General features: G+C 35.9%; 1 protein-coding gene across 5 annotated transcripts in view; it reads left to right on the top strand.

The window, feature by feature from the left end:
* LOC136342138 (sodium-coupled monocarboxylate transporter 1) overlaps window positions 1-16,262 on the top strand; it is a 43,791-nt gene that overhangs the window by 23,001 nt on the left and 4,528 nt on the right. For all 5 annotated transcript variants that reach the window (XM_066287678.1, XM_066287669.1, XM_066287688.1 and 2 more), the window contains exons 2-7: window positions 2,758-3,019; window positions 3,797-4,119; window positions 6,411-6,565; window positions 8,142-8,282; window positions 10,132-10,350; window positions 11,052-11,325. In XM_066287678.1, the coding sequence (XP_066143775.1) occupies window positions 2,812-3,019; window positions 3,797-4,119; window positions 6,411-6,565; window positions 8,142-8,282; window positions 10,132-10,350; window positions 11,052-11,325 (1,320 nt within the window). In that variant the 5' untranslated portion in view covers window positions 2,758-2,811. The remainder of the gene's footprint in view (window positions 1-2,757; window positions 3,020-3,796; window positions 4,120-6,410; window positions 6,566-8,141; window positions 8,283-10,131; window positions 10,351-11,051; window positions 11,326-16,262) is intronic.

Below are 16,262 nucleotides of genomic sequence, written 5' to 3'. Positions count from 1 at the left end.
ATTATTCCATAGACTTCGAAATATTATAGAAGGTAACTTATAAATCATTCAAAGATTTGCCCATTATTGAGTTAAAAAAATTTTGCATTTAGAGTCACGAATTCAATCATTTCTTGCATACATAAGTTTTCTCATGGTTTAATTTTTCCATACTAATAATAATTGCTATATATATATATTACTTTTACGTGGTTAGTTTGAAGATAATGCATACGTAATTAAAAATTTAAATATATGAACGTTCGTAAATGACATGAACATGTGCGGGGACGCTCCTCGTAAACTCTTTGGAGCCACGTAACCGTCGCGAAACCAATATTCACATATGTGGCTATAGCCTGGGTCTGAAAAACGAAACGACTTACTATAGTGCCAAAACTGCAGTCCCTGAATTATCTGGAACAATCACAGAGCTCAGAGTACTTTAAGACAGCATAAACTAGTTGTGATTTGGCTCCCAGGAGCTCCATTCTGTAGGAACCTACGAGAGCCAAGGTGAAAATTTTTTTGTAGTGAAATTCAAGAATATAATTTTTTTTTTTTTTTTGAGCGAATAACTACAACGAAACGAAAATTCGAGGCCTGTCGTAGGTCTCGAACCAACAATGGTATATTGCACTTCATGGAGGATATATTTATATTTAGTGGACTACAATAGAGTTCAGGTCGCAGTAGAGTACTGTTATTAGTTCACCCTGTTCAATGCAATACAATGGAAAATAAATGCATTAGTCGCAGGAAAAATCTGAGAAGATTAAATTCGCTTACCAATAAACGCAGAGCTGGAACGGCTCATAAAGTCGTAGACTTTAAACTTCTCAGACATTAATTGTATCGTCTGAGAAGACCTATCATAGTTAAATATATTTATTAATTTTGTACTGCCGTCATTATCGGGTTTTACAATCCTCTTACTAAATGATTCCTCATTTCAATGTTTTTCAATTCTAGAAAAATAAATAAACTTTCCATATTTCTCAATAAAGTCCATTAACACATTTAAACATTTTTCAAACTTAATATATGTTGATGCTGGCATTACAATTGCGTATTTGCATTGATGATTCTATATTTTTCCCTTACGATTAAATTTTTTAGTGCAATACCGCTGTCTTGCTCTTATTCCTCAAATGGTTTTCGTAGTATTTCAATTTTCCATTTGTTTCTCACCATTGCTTTTCAGGATATGTTTTCTCTACTACAAATGTTTGAAATATCACGATATGCAACGTGCTTTCAAACACATTTAAAAAGTATTTCTCCTAATAAAATAAAGATATTTCTTTCATATCACACATACGAAATCAATAAAGCGATTGATTGTTAGGTGTCTACAACTGTAAAATCCGTGATTTAGGTGTTATACTCTGCATAATTTGCGTCATCATTGGCTGCACCATAATTAGGATTTTGAAGAAAAACAATAGTCTCAAAGTTGAAGAGAAAAATTATTGGGCCATCCGTGACTCTATTGTTAGGCTGTGCACTTTTTCATGTTTCTTGGAAAAGAAGGAAATCCAATACGTCGCAGAAAGTTCTTTTTTTGCAATTCGTATAAAAGTTACAACTTTCTGGCGTGTTTTGGTGTCGTAAACGTCATCGTTCCAGGTAGGTCCAGGTTTTGCTCATATATGCGGTCAGGAATGTCTGTAACTCCGCAACCAGGGCACATAACTGACCGGAAAAATATTCTCGTGTTTGCTGGCTGGTCTCGCATCGACGTTTAAAATTTACACATTCGAGTAAATTGCAGAAAAAATAATATGTGAACCTCATACGAAAATCATATTCTTGCCGTTTGACTCTGGCAAGACTCGGCTGTTGCTCACGTATCAATTTACAACGCCGGTAGGTAATACGTAATTTTACCTACAAGTTCCACAATACACAATTTGTTCGAATTTAAGATTTGTGTGATATCTTCACTTTCTAAGAAAATCAGGCATGATTTGAACTAAAATTAAAACTTTACGCGATATCTCAGGCATTACTTAAAATTAAGTAACCAGTCTTATAGTTAATTGTGGTTAAACCGTAGTGTAGAGAAGTAGAAGATGTACGCCACTGGCTGTTCCAGCAAAAACTCTATCATCATCAACACATTCCTGTTATATTCGACCACTATGAAATACTCTTAATCTTCTCTTTTTGAAAAATACCTATCACAGTAAAATCGCTAGATACTGGACGAAGGAATAAATGTGTCCCAAAAACTAGTGGTTTCGTTCGTTCTTGGAGACCTACATAAAATGAAATATCAGGCACACATTCTTAGTTTCTTTTTCTTAGTTACAACAGTAGCTTGAGAAAAAATATGTGTAACTTATAAACGTATGAAATCAAAGAAGCTTTTTTGTTCGACAATCAAATCATGAGTTTCGTGACCGTAGCTAATTAGCTGTATAGGTTTTAATATGACCGGTATCCGATATAATCTAATCCAAAACTCTTTTTTCTTAAAAATTGAAAGTGTGAAATATTTTCAAAGATTTATTTGAAAAAAGTTTAATGATGTGGAAAGTCTTTTGAGCATTCAAAATACTTGAAACTTTGAGAATTAATTTTGGTAACTTTGGTGCTGATTTCTTACATCTTCAGGAAAATTTATATAATGTCTTGGTGACATATCCTAAAACCAATTAATATGATTCCTTAAGAATTTTAAGCGAGTTGAATTATTGAGAAGTAAATTTATTTAATTTAATCAGGTCACAAATAAAATGAAAATTCCTTTACAGAAACAATTGTTCTTTGCAGATTTGAACCGTATTTCTACAAAAATTCTATCGAACTGAACACAAACCGAACAAGATGTCTAAAGATAACAATTCGATGATATGGGATTACCTAGTTTTCGTGATCTTCGTGATTGCTAGTTCTTTCGTGGCCGTATATTCTCGCTTCTTCGGACCCAAAGAGAAGACCAAGGCAGACTATGTCTTCGCAGCGGGGAAAGTCTCCATGTTCGCCATGATGTTGAGTATAGCAAGAGGAACATTAGGCGTCCGATCCTTCCTAGGTAAGTTGAAGTTGTGGTTAAAAAAAATTATACGGGAGGTTAGTTAAACTTTTAGGCAGGAAATTTTATACGATTCTAATGCTGAAAAATCTCCTGATGGAAAAAAACTCGAATAGTATGAAATTTGACGTAATAAACTTGTACAAAAAACGCTTTATAAAGATGTGTAAAATTCAAATTTGAAAAAAACGAGGGTTACTATGGTTTTTCTTCCTGTTGTAGGAGAATTCGTGGTAATCCTGCTGAAATAATGACGTATGTAAATTCGTATATTCCTACTCTTCTTGAGTGTAAATAAGAATTTATTTTCCTGAAGGGACCAGGCATAGAAATAGCTGTTTTAATACTAAAATGCTTGCTAAGGTGTTTAATCTCATTTACTGCCTCTAAAAGCTTAGTCCCAAATTATATACGTGCAGTTAGCTAGAATGCGCTTTCAAGGCCTCTTTTATTTTATTGCAGTTTAAAGATCCTTACTTACACTCACGAGACGCAAATAGAGCTGGTAGAGCCACTCCTTATGGACGAACTTATATATTTTAAACATAAATTTTTTCCAGATATTGAAAGTACTAAACCTTTGTGCAGGATTTTGTGGGAAAATCTGCTACTCAAAAAACTCAATAGTTTTGAGATGAAGGCAACTTTATTGATTTAAACGCAACACCCTGTATATTTTTGCATTTGAAAACCACATATCTCTAGTCTCGCAGTATTATATTAAAACTGACTCCAGAACACGAATTAACCGAAAGTAACCACATTTCTTAATTTCAGGATATCCATCCGAGCTCTTTTATAGAGGCAGCGCAATGTGGGAAACCCTCTACGGAATGGTTCTGGCCTACCCCATAGTGTGTTTTGTGTTCGTTCCTGTGTACTTTAGTTTAGGAATCACTTCCGTATACCAATATTTGGATATGAGGTTCAAATCGCGGCTAGTCCGATGTTTAGCCTCTGGAACTTACGTAATTCGTCAAATGCTCAATCAGGGCGTCACAGTGTTCACTCCCTGTGTAGCGTTGAACACTGTGATTGGCATCCCGTATTGGGCCTCCATATTCGGAATATCCATCATCAGCATCATATTTAACCTTCTGGTAAGCGTGAAATTTTATATATTTGCGTACAAAATGTCCTTTATGTGGTTATAAATGCAAAACCGGTCTGCCAAATGTATTTCGCGGTTGAAATGCGGATAAGGAATTTCAATAACGGAACAATAGTGACATACGAGTTTGGTGTGAAGATATGCGATGACAGTGAGATGCAGGCTTTTTTGTTGGATTGCTCTAGTCCTAATATGATCCCAGAGGTATTTCCAAAGAAATGAATAAAAATGAAATAAAATATGTGTATGGTTTCTAGGCTGAAAATTGATTATTTTAAATAACGATTCGCTGTCTTGCCTACTTGGAATTTGAACTTGATGAAGTGATTCAGGTTTAACAACTCACTCTTTAAATTCGGTATCTGTGAAGGACACGTTTCGTTACATAGGATAGTATCCCTGTCATTCCCGCCTATTTAACTCGAGAACTTCCATTTCTATTTGATGTCGATAAAAGGTTATTGTCAGTTCACAGGGTATCCCGAAAATGCATGTCAAAAATGTTACATGAGATTATTTGGCCCAATACATTAATTTAATTTAAAAAATTATTTTTAAAATGTGTTTCGCTAAGGCGCCATTAAGGGCCAAAGTTCTTGAAAAGAAACATATTTTTGCTATGTCTGGAGAATAGTTCAATGCATTTCAATGGAACCGACTGTGCATCGATTGATTAGTACAGGGATTATTTTCGTGTATCTTTCATGTTTATTCGCAGTGCGCAAGTGTCATGTGTTCTGTATCAGAAAAAAAAACACGTCAAATTTTAACGGTATGAAAAATTTCCGAGAGAAAAAAAGTTGCAGAAAAATTTAATGTATCATCAGAAAAAAAATCACCACGATGCAGCTACCTAGTGAAAAATTCTGGTCATTTTTGTACAAAGATGGCCAAGAACTTACTACTTGCACACTGCGAATAGACACGAAAATAATCGTTGTATTAATGAATAAATGCACCATGAGTTTTGTTAAAATCCATTGAAGCATTCTCCAGATATGGCAAAAAATATGTTTTTTTTTCAAGAACTTTCACAATCAATACCGTCTAAACGAGATTTTAAATAATCGTTGAACCAAATCTTAATGTGTCCGCCCAAATTATGTCATGATAGCATTTTTGACATGCATTTTCGGGATACCCTATCTTAGCACAACTGATACTTAAGCGATGCCAGTTTCCAGGAATTGCAGATTGCGAGCAGACATTGCATAGTATATTATACGAGATGTCTCGAAATGACCTGTACAAAACTCTATCACTGAAGCTCTAAAATAAAAGTGCTTAAAATGAATTCCTAATACTCCAAAACTTCCATTGAGTTGTTTAGAGTCGACACAGGATTCAAATTGGTAGATATAAGCAAGAAACAGCAACAGAAACAGAGTACAACTGCGGAATTCAATATCGGTACACCTGATCCAATGCATATATATGCAATTGTCCGATTTCACGTATGGAGTAAGAGTGCAAGGACCATTACTCCCGAGAGAACTTTCTTAAAGTGAACTTAAGTCACCAACTTAAATTGAAAAAAACATTTATGCACTGCGTACATTCCCAGTTTTTTCAACTTAATTGCAAATTTTTCTTAAGTTGTAAATTTCACCTTAAGAATAAAAATTCCAAAAATAATCAATAATTTTCATAACGCTTATTATATCATCTCAGAAAATTTATTCTTCAGGAGCTATCCCAAAAAATTCCAGAAGGCCAGAAGTGTCCACTTTTTGTAATTTCTCAAGTTTTACCCCACTTTCAGTCAAGCGGCATTTCCAAGACTATTTTAGCCCTTAAATGGGTTATCGAGATTGATTGATGATCTGAAAAATGGATTAAAGAGTAAATACGTACTCTGGAATATCTCTGAGAAATTTTAGATGGCCTGGAATATCCGCCTTTCTTCTTACTTCTCAAGCTTTAAGCTCACTTTCCCTCAAGTTAAGTTTTAAAGAAATTTTGCCTTTAACTAGCTTCCCGCAGATACAGGGCGAAGCTTTAATCATTTCAAAGTTAACTCATTTTCTTATGATGTTTTCGTCATATAGCGAAATAAAAAAAATCATTTGTATCATATTGCATATGACAACTTTAAATATTACTGAAATCGTTAGGTGCGGAGCAACGTGTATTGTTTGCCTTTAGAAATTTCCTTTTTCCTCCCGAATATACTCAAAACTGAAAGGCACCACATCTTTTAATAATGTAAAAGCAACGTCTGGACAACAATGTAGTTCAAACAAGTCGAAAATATTTACGGTTAACTTTGTGCCGTTTCAGGGAGGACTCAAAGCCGCCATTCTTGCCGACGTTATGCAGGGATTAACCATGATCGCGATCTGTGTAGCCATCATCATCCAGGGGTGCGTCGAAGCTGGGGGCTTCGGGAATGTCTTTAATATTACACAGAGAGATGGAAGGCTCAATTTCTTCAAGTAAGTTTAATTTCTTATTAGGCAAACAACTGACCGAATTAATAATAATTGCACACATGAAAAACTTCTCTGAAAGAGACATTTTTTTCATTCCAGTGAGGGTCAGTAGGTCAGCACTTGCACTATGCACAATCAACAATGTTGTAAGATAACATTTCATAAACCTAATATTTCGTTCCACGTGTGCTCAGTATATCATACAAATTCAAATAATACTCCCCAATGCCTTTATGTTTTTCAACCGCATCCCCAATTTTAAACTGTCAGTAAAATGCCCAAACATTCATTAAATTAAAATGCAATTCGGATACTCGATTTAGAGAAAAAACTGAACCCATCAATTTGCGTTTGGATTGATTCGACTGTAGATAAGATCTGTCATTAAAAAGTTAAATGGTGCCCATAGAAAGGGGAGCTCGGTGCAATTGCGTGGCCTTCGAAGCGCATTTATTAAAAACCGACGTATCATTATCAGGATCTAAAACCTCGTTAATGGCTTGTCAGTCTAAGTATATGACGTGCTTTGATTATTATTTATTACCATCCAGTGCTTTTAATGAGGCTTCAAGTACAAGGATTTCATATATTGTTTGGACCGCATCCAAGGCCGATGTTTCTAACGACGCCATATTAATTATTAATGTCCCCTCGTGTCCGAACCTCCCCTACTATCCTATGGCGCGCAGCTCTCGCCGGACTTGGGTCACATAATATTTGTTGATCCACATCACTGACATTATTCGTTGATTAATGGGATTTTGCAAAAAAGATTGCTGTTTATATTTAGGCACTAAAGTTTGTTTCCCAGCTTGCCAGAATAGACGTTTTGAAATAGGTACGCTTTGATGGATGTTCCCAATGAATATGGATTTGCCGATGGGCAAGATACGAGCGGACTGTTTACAGCCGTTTAGTTTATCGATTCTCATGTTGTTTTGCAAATCGAAACATTATGATGAATGAAACAGAAAAGATTATCTTTCTGGTTCTGTGCAGATTCGGTACATAAATTTATTTAAAATATCTCACAAATATTCGAGCTTTTGCAAAAACGTTCAATTGTAATTTCAAATTTCAAAATTTCTTCAATAACCTTCCAAACTGTATAGGAGATAACAAACACTCGAGGATAATATCAGTCAAAGCGTCTTTGCCAATATCGGAGATGATTCAAATAGCTGCTTCAGCTTATTTCAATCTCCCATTTGACTTTGTGTTTCAGTTCGACCTCGCACCTTTTGTGTGTGATTAAATAAACCTCCCTGAAAATTGATTCTAACCATTTCCTTTAAAGTAATGAGTGTAAATTCCTGACGTTGAGTGCATTCAAGAATCTTAAAAACATTATAGTAAAACCATTGGTTTAGTAATGAAATGCAGCAGCGAAATTCCAGAAATTGCGAATTTGCATCTCGTCTAAGCGGAGCCATCTCCGAAGATATCGCCCAAAATAGAATGCAAAATATTTGCGCAAATTCCTGTTATAGTGGGAATAGGGCCTTATTTATTGCCTTTAGCCCGTAAGTTATTGTAAAGACATGGAACAATGTTGAAATTTATTTATATTTTTATATAGCTGGAACCTTGATCCGACTGCCCGCGTCACTACTACCTCCGCCGTACTCGGACAGCTCTTCATGTCTGTGTCCATCTTCGGCTGTCAGCAAAACTTCGTCCAGAGATACTGCAGCATGGACTCTCAAAAAAAAGTCACAAAGTAAGTCAGAATTTAAGAGCAGCAAAGGCGCTTATTTCGTTGTAAGCAAACTTTTTTTAATTTCGCTCAGACATTATAATTTCGTTGCTCGTTTACATAATTTCAAGTAAAATTGTGTATTTAACATACCTAATTTAACCCCTTTTCGGTTTTCAGTTGGGTTTATGCAAAACGAGGGACGAAAATAATCCAATAACTTTTCTGTCAAAAAAGGGATGTTATTTCGTGTACTTTTTTTTATTAAAATGCCACATCAACTGGGATTACCTTTTTATTTATTTGTAATGTAGGTGTGGTATTTAATATTAAAGGGTAATAGGGTCTCCTTTTTTACTGCACAGTTTGAAATGTGCTTGCCTGAACTTGTCGGAATTTACCGCATCAAGTATAGAATCCCTCAAAAGAGATTAGTTTCTTATTTATATGTTTATTTTTTATTTAATTTATAGATACCCCACTCTAATTTGGCGGACCACAAAGATTTTTTAATATATCGATAGCCACAATTTAAAACAGGTCTTCTAGCCGATACTGCATCCTCCTAGATGTGTATGAACCTGGTCATAAAACCTTAGGTCACCGATATAATTTAATTTCACACAAATTGCATGCGATTTATAGGTACACGCTTTGCACAGGTCTCCCCGAAAGCAAACTCAATGCTCCTAATTTCACAAATTTCTCTCTGATCTAATTATATAAAAAATCACTTGAGTCCTCATCACATGGATAGAACTCTCAGTTTCATCACACAATTGAAATATATACAAAAAATATCGAGTGAATTAAATAGAGAAAAATAATGTGATTTCAAACTTCGTTTAATTTCATACAGTTATGTGCAATCTAAGTAAAAGAAAATAGTTAACTCTCCAAAAAATGATAATTCACCGATTTCTTACATTCGCACGTTTCAGCGAACTTAATCAACGCGATTTCATATACAACCTTAACAGGAGAAACTGACTTCGTCCAAATTTTATTTAATTAGCAAACGTGTATTTTAGATTTCCAGTGAAATAAATGAAATCCATTGAATTTATAAACTTCTCTGCAGCCTAATCAGGAAGAGGAAATTAATTCGCAATACAATTCATAGCGACGATTTAGCGAAGTGAATCAATACGATTTCATAGCAATTTCAGCTGAACGTAGCAAAATGAAAGAATATTGTTTCAAACAAAGCTACATATGATTTATTCGAAAAGTTAACTGGTTTTATTTATATACGTTTCATTGGAACGAAACGAAACAAAAGAACTTAAGTTTAGACAAATTTCATATAATTTATTGAGATAATTTCCTATAGATCTTCCGCGAAGCAAACTAAAGTTTCTGATTTCACATAGTTATTGTAACCTAAAAATGCAAGTTGGGATTGCAAGTTAGCTAGAGTAGCCAAAAATTCATCCCATACCAAAATATGGGATAAACGAAATACTCATCTTTCATACGAGATCAAAATATTTCGTGGAACGTTTTGAATCAATACCCACATTTTTCATCGAAACTTTCATGACGCAATTGCGGTCAGCAATTGGTAGACGCATAAGATCTCAAGTACCTTGGATCTTACTCCTTTCCATTTGTACGATTAAAAAGGCATACCAATTTGGCTTCCCAAAGCATACCACCGAGAAGCCGGCTTAATTTCCCTATATTTCAGTACCTTGATTGTCGTTACAACGAATTAACACAGTTTTGAATGTCGGTGGTGGCTTGACCCTCTCTTCTTCATTCTCCATCTCACCAGAGCTCACGAAAGATCGGTGGATTTGCACCACACCAAAGAATCAATATTAAATATGTCTTCAATTCATTTGCATTTTACTAAATTATAAATTTTCAGGACGCTGATGTGGAACATCCCAGTCATAACAGTGCTCTTCAGCTTATCTTGGGTGGTTGGCATGGTGGTCTATGCAGTATACGCCTCTTGCGATCCCCTCACATCCGGATACATAAAAAAATACGACGAAATCCTTCCGTTCTTCGTCGAGGACCGATTCAGCTACTTGCCGGGGATTCTCGGCTTATTTATGGCCAGTCTTTTCAACGGGGCTCTCAGGTAAGTTCTATGTATGAGCCACATATCATAGAAATTTGATTATGATTTATATTAGAAAGCGCGGCAAGGAAATCCATTTCCTTAAACAATTGTAAAATTGATTTCCTTAAAAGCTTTTACTATCCTAAAAGCGAGTTGGTAGGGCGAAAGCAATCGCAAAGCGGGGAACGAGTCTGTTTCGAAGGCTGACGATAAAAAATGCTCTTTAAGGACAATAGGCCCTAAATCACTAATAGATCCTTCTGTAGTATTATGCTTTCTTTGGAATAAAATATCGACTCGATGCACAAATATGTGCGATATAACTAAAGGGGACTGTTGTTTTAGTGATTAAATACCGATATCCCTTAACCTTTCGGTCTTGATATAGTGAATGTTTCTTATTGCAAAACATTTCTCAAAACCATATTTCCCGAATACACCATACAACCTAACGAATAGTAGAGAACTTTCGCTCAACTTATCTCTTTTGTTGCGTATCAAACTGAAGTTGAAGGATTATAAATTACCCCTGGAAAATAATGGAAGTGTGGCTTTTATAGCATAAGAGCCAGGCTACATTTTCTCTAACGTCATTTCGCCAAGATTAATTTATAATTTAATTTTGAACATTGTAAACTGATCTGGCACATACATACATGTACGTCCTTTTTATCTAATAATAAGTCATCAAAATTAAATAAGAACTTTCTTATTTTTAGCTTAAACGTTTCCATCTTGAACTCGTTAGCTACAGTGGCATTTGAGGACTTCGTGCGTCCTTTGCCATTCTTGAAAGGGTTGACGGACTCCAAGCAGCTGCTGTGTATTAAACTCATCAGCGTGATTTTCGGATTCATCATTATGGGCATCTCGTTTTTGATTGGATTGTTGGATGGAGTTATTGAGTCATCAATGTTGGTTACTTCAGCCACCTCAGGGCCACTGTTGGGTGTCTTCATTATGGCCATATTGATTCCTGTGGCCAACTGGAAGGTAAATATCACCTGTACCGCCCCATTTATCTGTGTCACTCCATCATTTCAGCCCAACGTCACCGCAATATACCGCGAGAAACAAGTATTTTTTATTTTAGTTTACTTATAGAAAACAAAGGAAAAGAAGCAAAATACATATATTCACGACAGATACACAATCCCGAACAAAATAGAAGAAAAAAAATTGACTATTTGCCTCAAACGTTCAGAACATATACCGCTCGGCTTTATATTGTGCTCACCCCCCTTTGTATTTTAACAAATATATAATTTTTTTTTAATTCAAAGCAACATTGAATATGACAAAACATACTATTTTTGAGATTTGTTTTTTTTTCAAAATTTTGTACGTCACCAATAGTGCAAAATGATCGATACTTTTTAAATGTGATCAAGTGACACCTCTCATTAAAGGTCTTTCAAAACTGCATTCAGTCGTGTATTGCGCATCAAAATGTATCGATTAGTTTTTGAGAAAAACAACTATAAATTTAGCGAAAAATGCAATGCAATCTCAGTTAAATACTATGTAAACAATGAAAAAATTTGTTTGTTGATAAGAAATTGGTTTGTTTGCGATTTTGTGTTCACTCGTCTTTGAATTAAAAAAAAATCAATAGATAAATAAAAATAATAAAGTTAAATTCACTGGTATTAGAAAATGTCCATCGTCGTAGAATCTTGCGAGGGGACTCAACAAAACATGTGCAATTTGCTGTTGTTTTCAAGAAACTGCACGCCATAAATATTCCATTTTAATCTCCAGCGCGTCTTTACTTGCAACACTCACATTCAATTTCACTCTGCGACGCAACTTCACTTGCAACGCTCGAATTCGATTTCACTCTGCGACGCAACTTCACTTGCAACGCTCGAATTCGATTTCACTCTGCGACGCAACTTCACTTGCAATACGCGCACTTAATTTTACTCAATTCTCGTTTGGTTGTTATTGTTAGTCTTATTTAAAATGGGGATGTTCTCAGCAACTTGTGAAGCACTTCACGATAAGTTACAATGTGCCATTAATAAATACTGGCTATGTTTCATGATGGTAGGGCTGCCATACATTTTCATATCAATTTTTAACCCTGGAAGTAGGTACTCTACTCTACAAGAAGTTCTGTTTGTAACCTACAATAGTTAATTGTTGTTGGAAGGAGTAAATTAGTGACAGGGTTACTCAGTCACGCACACACCCCCCACATGCATCGTCAATGATTAAGGCATAACCGGGTAAATTATTTGTCCCAAAGTTGCCTGAGGTAACAACGGGGAGCAACGGCTGGAATATACATAGTCAAATTTCTTGGTCTGATTAATACTAACTTCCTAATTGCATAAATGATTCGTGCGTTTCAAAGGGCAATCAATCTAATTCGGATTTAATCAATCGTGGAACCGGTTCGGATGTAAATGGAACTCGACTCGTATCCATTATGATGATTAATAATAATTTAAATGTCATTTTTTAAACGTCCATGTGGAAAGCCGAATCAATACTGTTAGTGGAGGTTCGTTGATTAATGGTGATAAGCGGTGCTTAAAGCCTCGCGAGTGACTCGGGAATTTTAAACATTCGCATCGTCAACCTCTCTACAGCTGAGTAAAGTTCAAAGCCAATTATCAGCTAAAGAAGTAAATATTTGTTTTCCCGGATTTCGTGGCCCTAAATCTAGACTTCCTGATTAAAAATCGCGATGTTTACTAGGCGAACTTTCCAGAAAACATGATCCAGATCGTTTAAGTATATAATTAATTTGCATAGTAATTGAAATTGGCCCTCTGCAGGAACGTCAAAGGGAGCATTGCGTATCAAGTTATTTTTACAAGGAGCTTGTTTTATTCATATTTTATATAGACTCGCACATATACATGCAATTACACCGCAATGCGCTTAAAAAATAATTAATTCTGATTCCAGGTAGATGCGGAATTATCCTATTTATAAATACATGTGCCCGTGCACATATCTGCACCGCTGCGTTGACTACGTTCGAAATTTTTAAAGTAATATTTTGGAGAACAATTTTAACTAACTTCTGACTTAGCAGCGAAAGCTAGGGTGTTTTTAGAGCAAAACTCCCTTTGGATCTAGGATTTTAGCTCATGCATGCCGACATGGGTGAACGATGTCATTTCGAGTGACAACTAATCCAACGAAGCGATAGAAGTGACAAATCCCATTACATGTGCCCTCGCGAAAGCGACTGTTTAAACCTTTTGCCTCTGGCAATAAAATCAGGCTGCACACTGCACACACATGTCAGAATATTTAAGTTTATTTAACGGAAAATCCGCTTTAGCTACAAATAGCGAGATAGTCAAGTTCGCATTTAACCCGAGAATTCTTCCCTTGGCGTGTAACATCGAAGGGAAGAAATATATAGGGTGTTTCTTAAACATAGCGCGAAAATTTAAGGAGATCTTTCTTGGATCAGAATAAGAAAAGAAGTCTCTATAAACATAAGGGGATAGTCCCAGAAGTACGCGAACGGGCATGTAGATGGCGTTTTTTTTATTAAAAAGTTGCGTATAGTACAAAGACCTAACCTTACAAACGTAAGTCTAAAGTTGGAGGGTGCTACCTTGATTTATGTTTCTATAGGAGCCTTTTTAGTGAACGCTTTTGGTGATTTTGTGAACATGGAAAAATTGGTTATCGATACGTGATTCAATATTTTTATTTGAAAAGTCTTAATCCATCCAACATCAAAGCAAAGTCCGGTTCTACTATGGGGGAATCTGATCTTTCGTTAACAACTAAAAATGCTGGGTTGTAGAGTTGAAACTCGGTCCTACCAGCTGTCAAGACGAACTTTGCAGTGGTCGACCCAATGACACTCCAGATTTGATCACTCCATTGTGATGAAAATCCGCGAAATTGTACTGGAAGATGGGCATTTCAAAAAATCCTATACATCGCATTTAGACCGAACAATTGGATAGGAGAAAGCTGTGTGCAAGATGGATGTTGCAATTACTCACAATTGAATAAAAACAGCACGGTGAGGAGGTTTCAAGGGAGTGTTTGGCAAAGTTTCGCAGTAATAAAGCGGACTTTTTGCGTCGATTCATAACCATGGCTGAAACATGGGTCCATCATTTCACACCTGAGGCGAAAGAGCAGTCAAAACAATGGAGTCAAAATGGAGAATCGGTTCCAAATAAGGCGAAAACCGTTCCATTTGTGGAGAAAGTTATGGCGTCAGTTTTTTGGGTTGCACGTGCGATAATTTTTATTGATTATCTCTCTAAAGAAAAAACAATAAACGGAGAATGTTATACAAATTGACTGTAGCATTTGGACGTATAAATTAGGAAAAAACGACCACATTTGGCGAAAAAGAAAATCTTGTTTCATCCAGACAATGCATCAGTCCACAGTTCCATCATCGCGGTGGCCAAAATCAATCACCTTGGTTTCAAACTTTTTCCTCGCCCACCCTATTCGCCAGATTCAACCCCCTCCGATTATTTTCTATTTCTAACTTGAAAAAATGGCTGGGTAGAAAGAATTGCCAATAATGAAAAGGTGGAATTCGAGGTTGCGGCCTATTTTGAAACATTCAAAGCTTCTTACTATAAACAGAGTATAAAAGCCATTGAACATAATACAGAACGTGGCATGGGAATCGAGTGTTTTTAAAATAATAATAAAATCGCTAGTTTTGTGATATGTAATTCATATCTTATTTTAACAACACATAGCATTTTATAATCATGAACAGAAAATTACATATGGCATGTTTTCGAGCAGAACAAAGTGGGCTTCTCTGTATCGCTGACCTCACCCTTTCAATGTGTTCTGGAGTACGCACAATACGTTGAGGGCCGGAAGGCTTTTTTTCATTATTGACCCTCTTGTTCTCTAATTTTTAACCCACTGTAATGATTGTATCACGGGTGGGAACAGAATCACTTTTATTAATATCGAATCTGCGACTAAGCTCATGCTAAACTGCAGTCACAGACTCACCACTTCTAACAAAACAAACATAAACACACATTCGACGTTCCAACGTCCACGACGGCTCCATGGTGGCAAGTGCAAGATAATAATAAAGAGTTATGAGCCAAAGAATAAAATGCGTATTGAATGTTGCCAAGTACTACTCGTTTTGGAAACGCTTTGTTCCCGCGCCACACCCTGTACGTGATGTTAAAAGACTTCTATATAATACTAAATCCTCTTTGTCAGTATAGCGAACTACAAACGCGGCCTATTTATCAAATTTGCCAAACCGTGCATTAATAGGAGCGATTAATTAATAATTTTGTATTCATTAAAGAAACGTGTGGAAAGAAAAAAAACGTTTGTTCCATATTCACACAATAGTTCGTGAACGTAGCTAACACATTCCGAACCACACCCAATATTGACAATTCTGTCGAAGGATAGCTTAACCGTATGTCTAACCTTCCACATATACCGGTGTCGGTCCGAACCCTAAATTAGGGTTTTCAACCAAGACCCCAGAGTTTTACACACGTCATTTATGTCGTCAACATGAGAAAAGTTATGTAGTCATAAATAATGGAGGAGCTGTGGCAGACACCTTAAGCAGACCTTTTCAGTCTAGCATAGACGCGTTTGTGCAACGGAAAACTACGTGTTAGAGCTTTCTGCAATTCTAATTTTTGGCTGAAGTGTATGATATGAGCCCGTGGCATGAATAAGAGAAGCAAACTTAATTAGAGGGAAATAGCCATCATAAAAGCAGTCACCATAAGAATAGAGCTCTATGGTAAATTCATGCCCATTCAAAGAGTAGGCCACAACAGGCACCACAACGAATTTTATGCTTGCAATTTGAGCTCATGTGATCTAACGCAACAAATTATTTGCAAAAATTTGGGTCCGTGGTAGCTTTATAAAAAAAAGCGGGATCAGACACCTGTCGTGATAAAAAGTGCTTTAAAAGACTATAAATT

This window comes from Euwallacea fornicatus, chromosome 1 (assembly GCF_040115645.1).
Source record: "Euwallacea fornicatus isolate EFF26 chromosome 1, ASM4011564v1, whole genome shotgun sequence".
Classification (NCBI taxonomy): Eukaryota; Metazoa; Arthropoda; class Insecta; order Coleoptera; family Curculionidae; genus Euwallacea; species Euwallacea fornicatus.
This window is presented reverse-complemented; position numbering and strand designations above follow the sequence as displayed.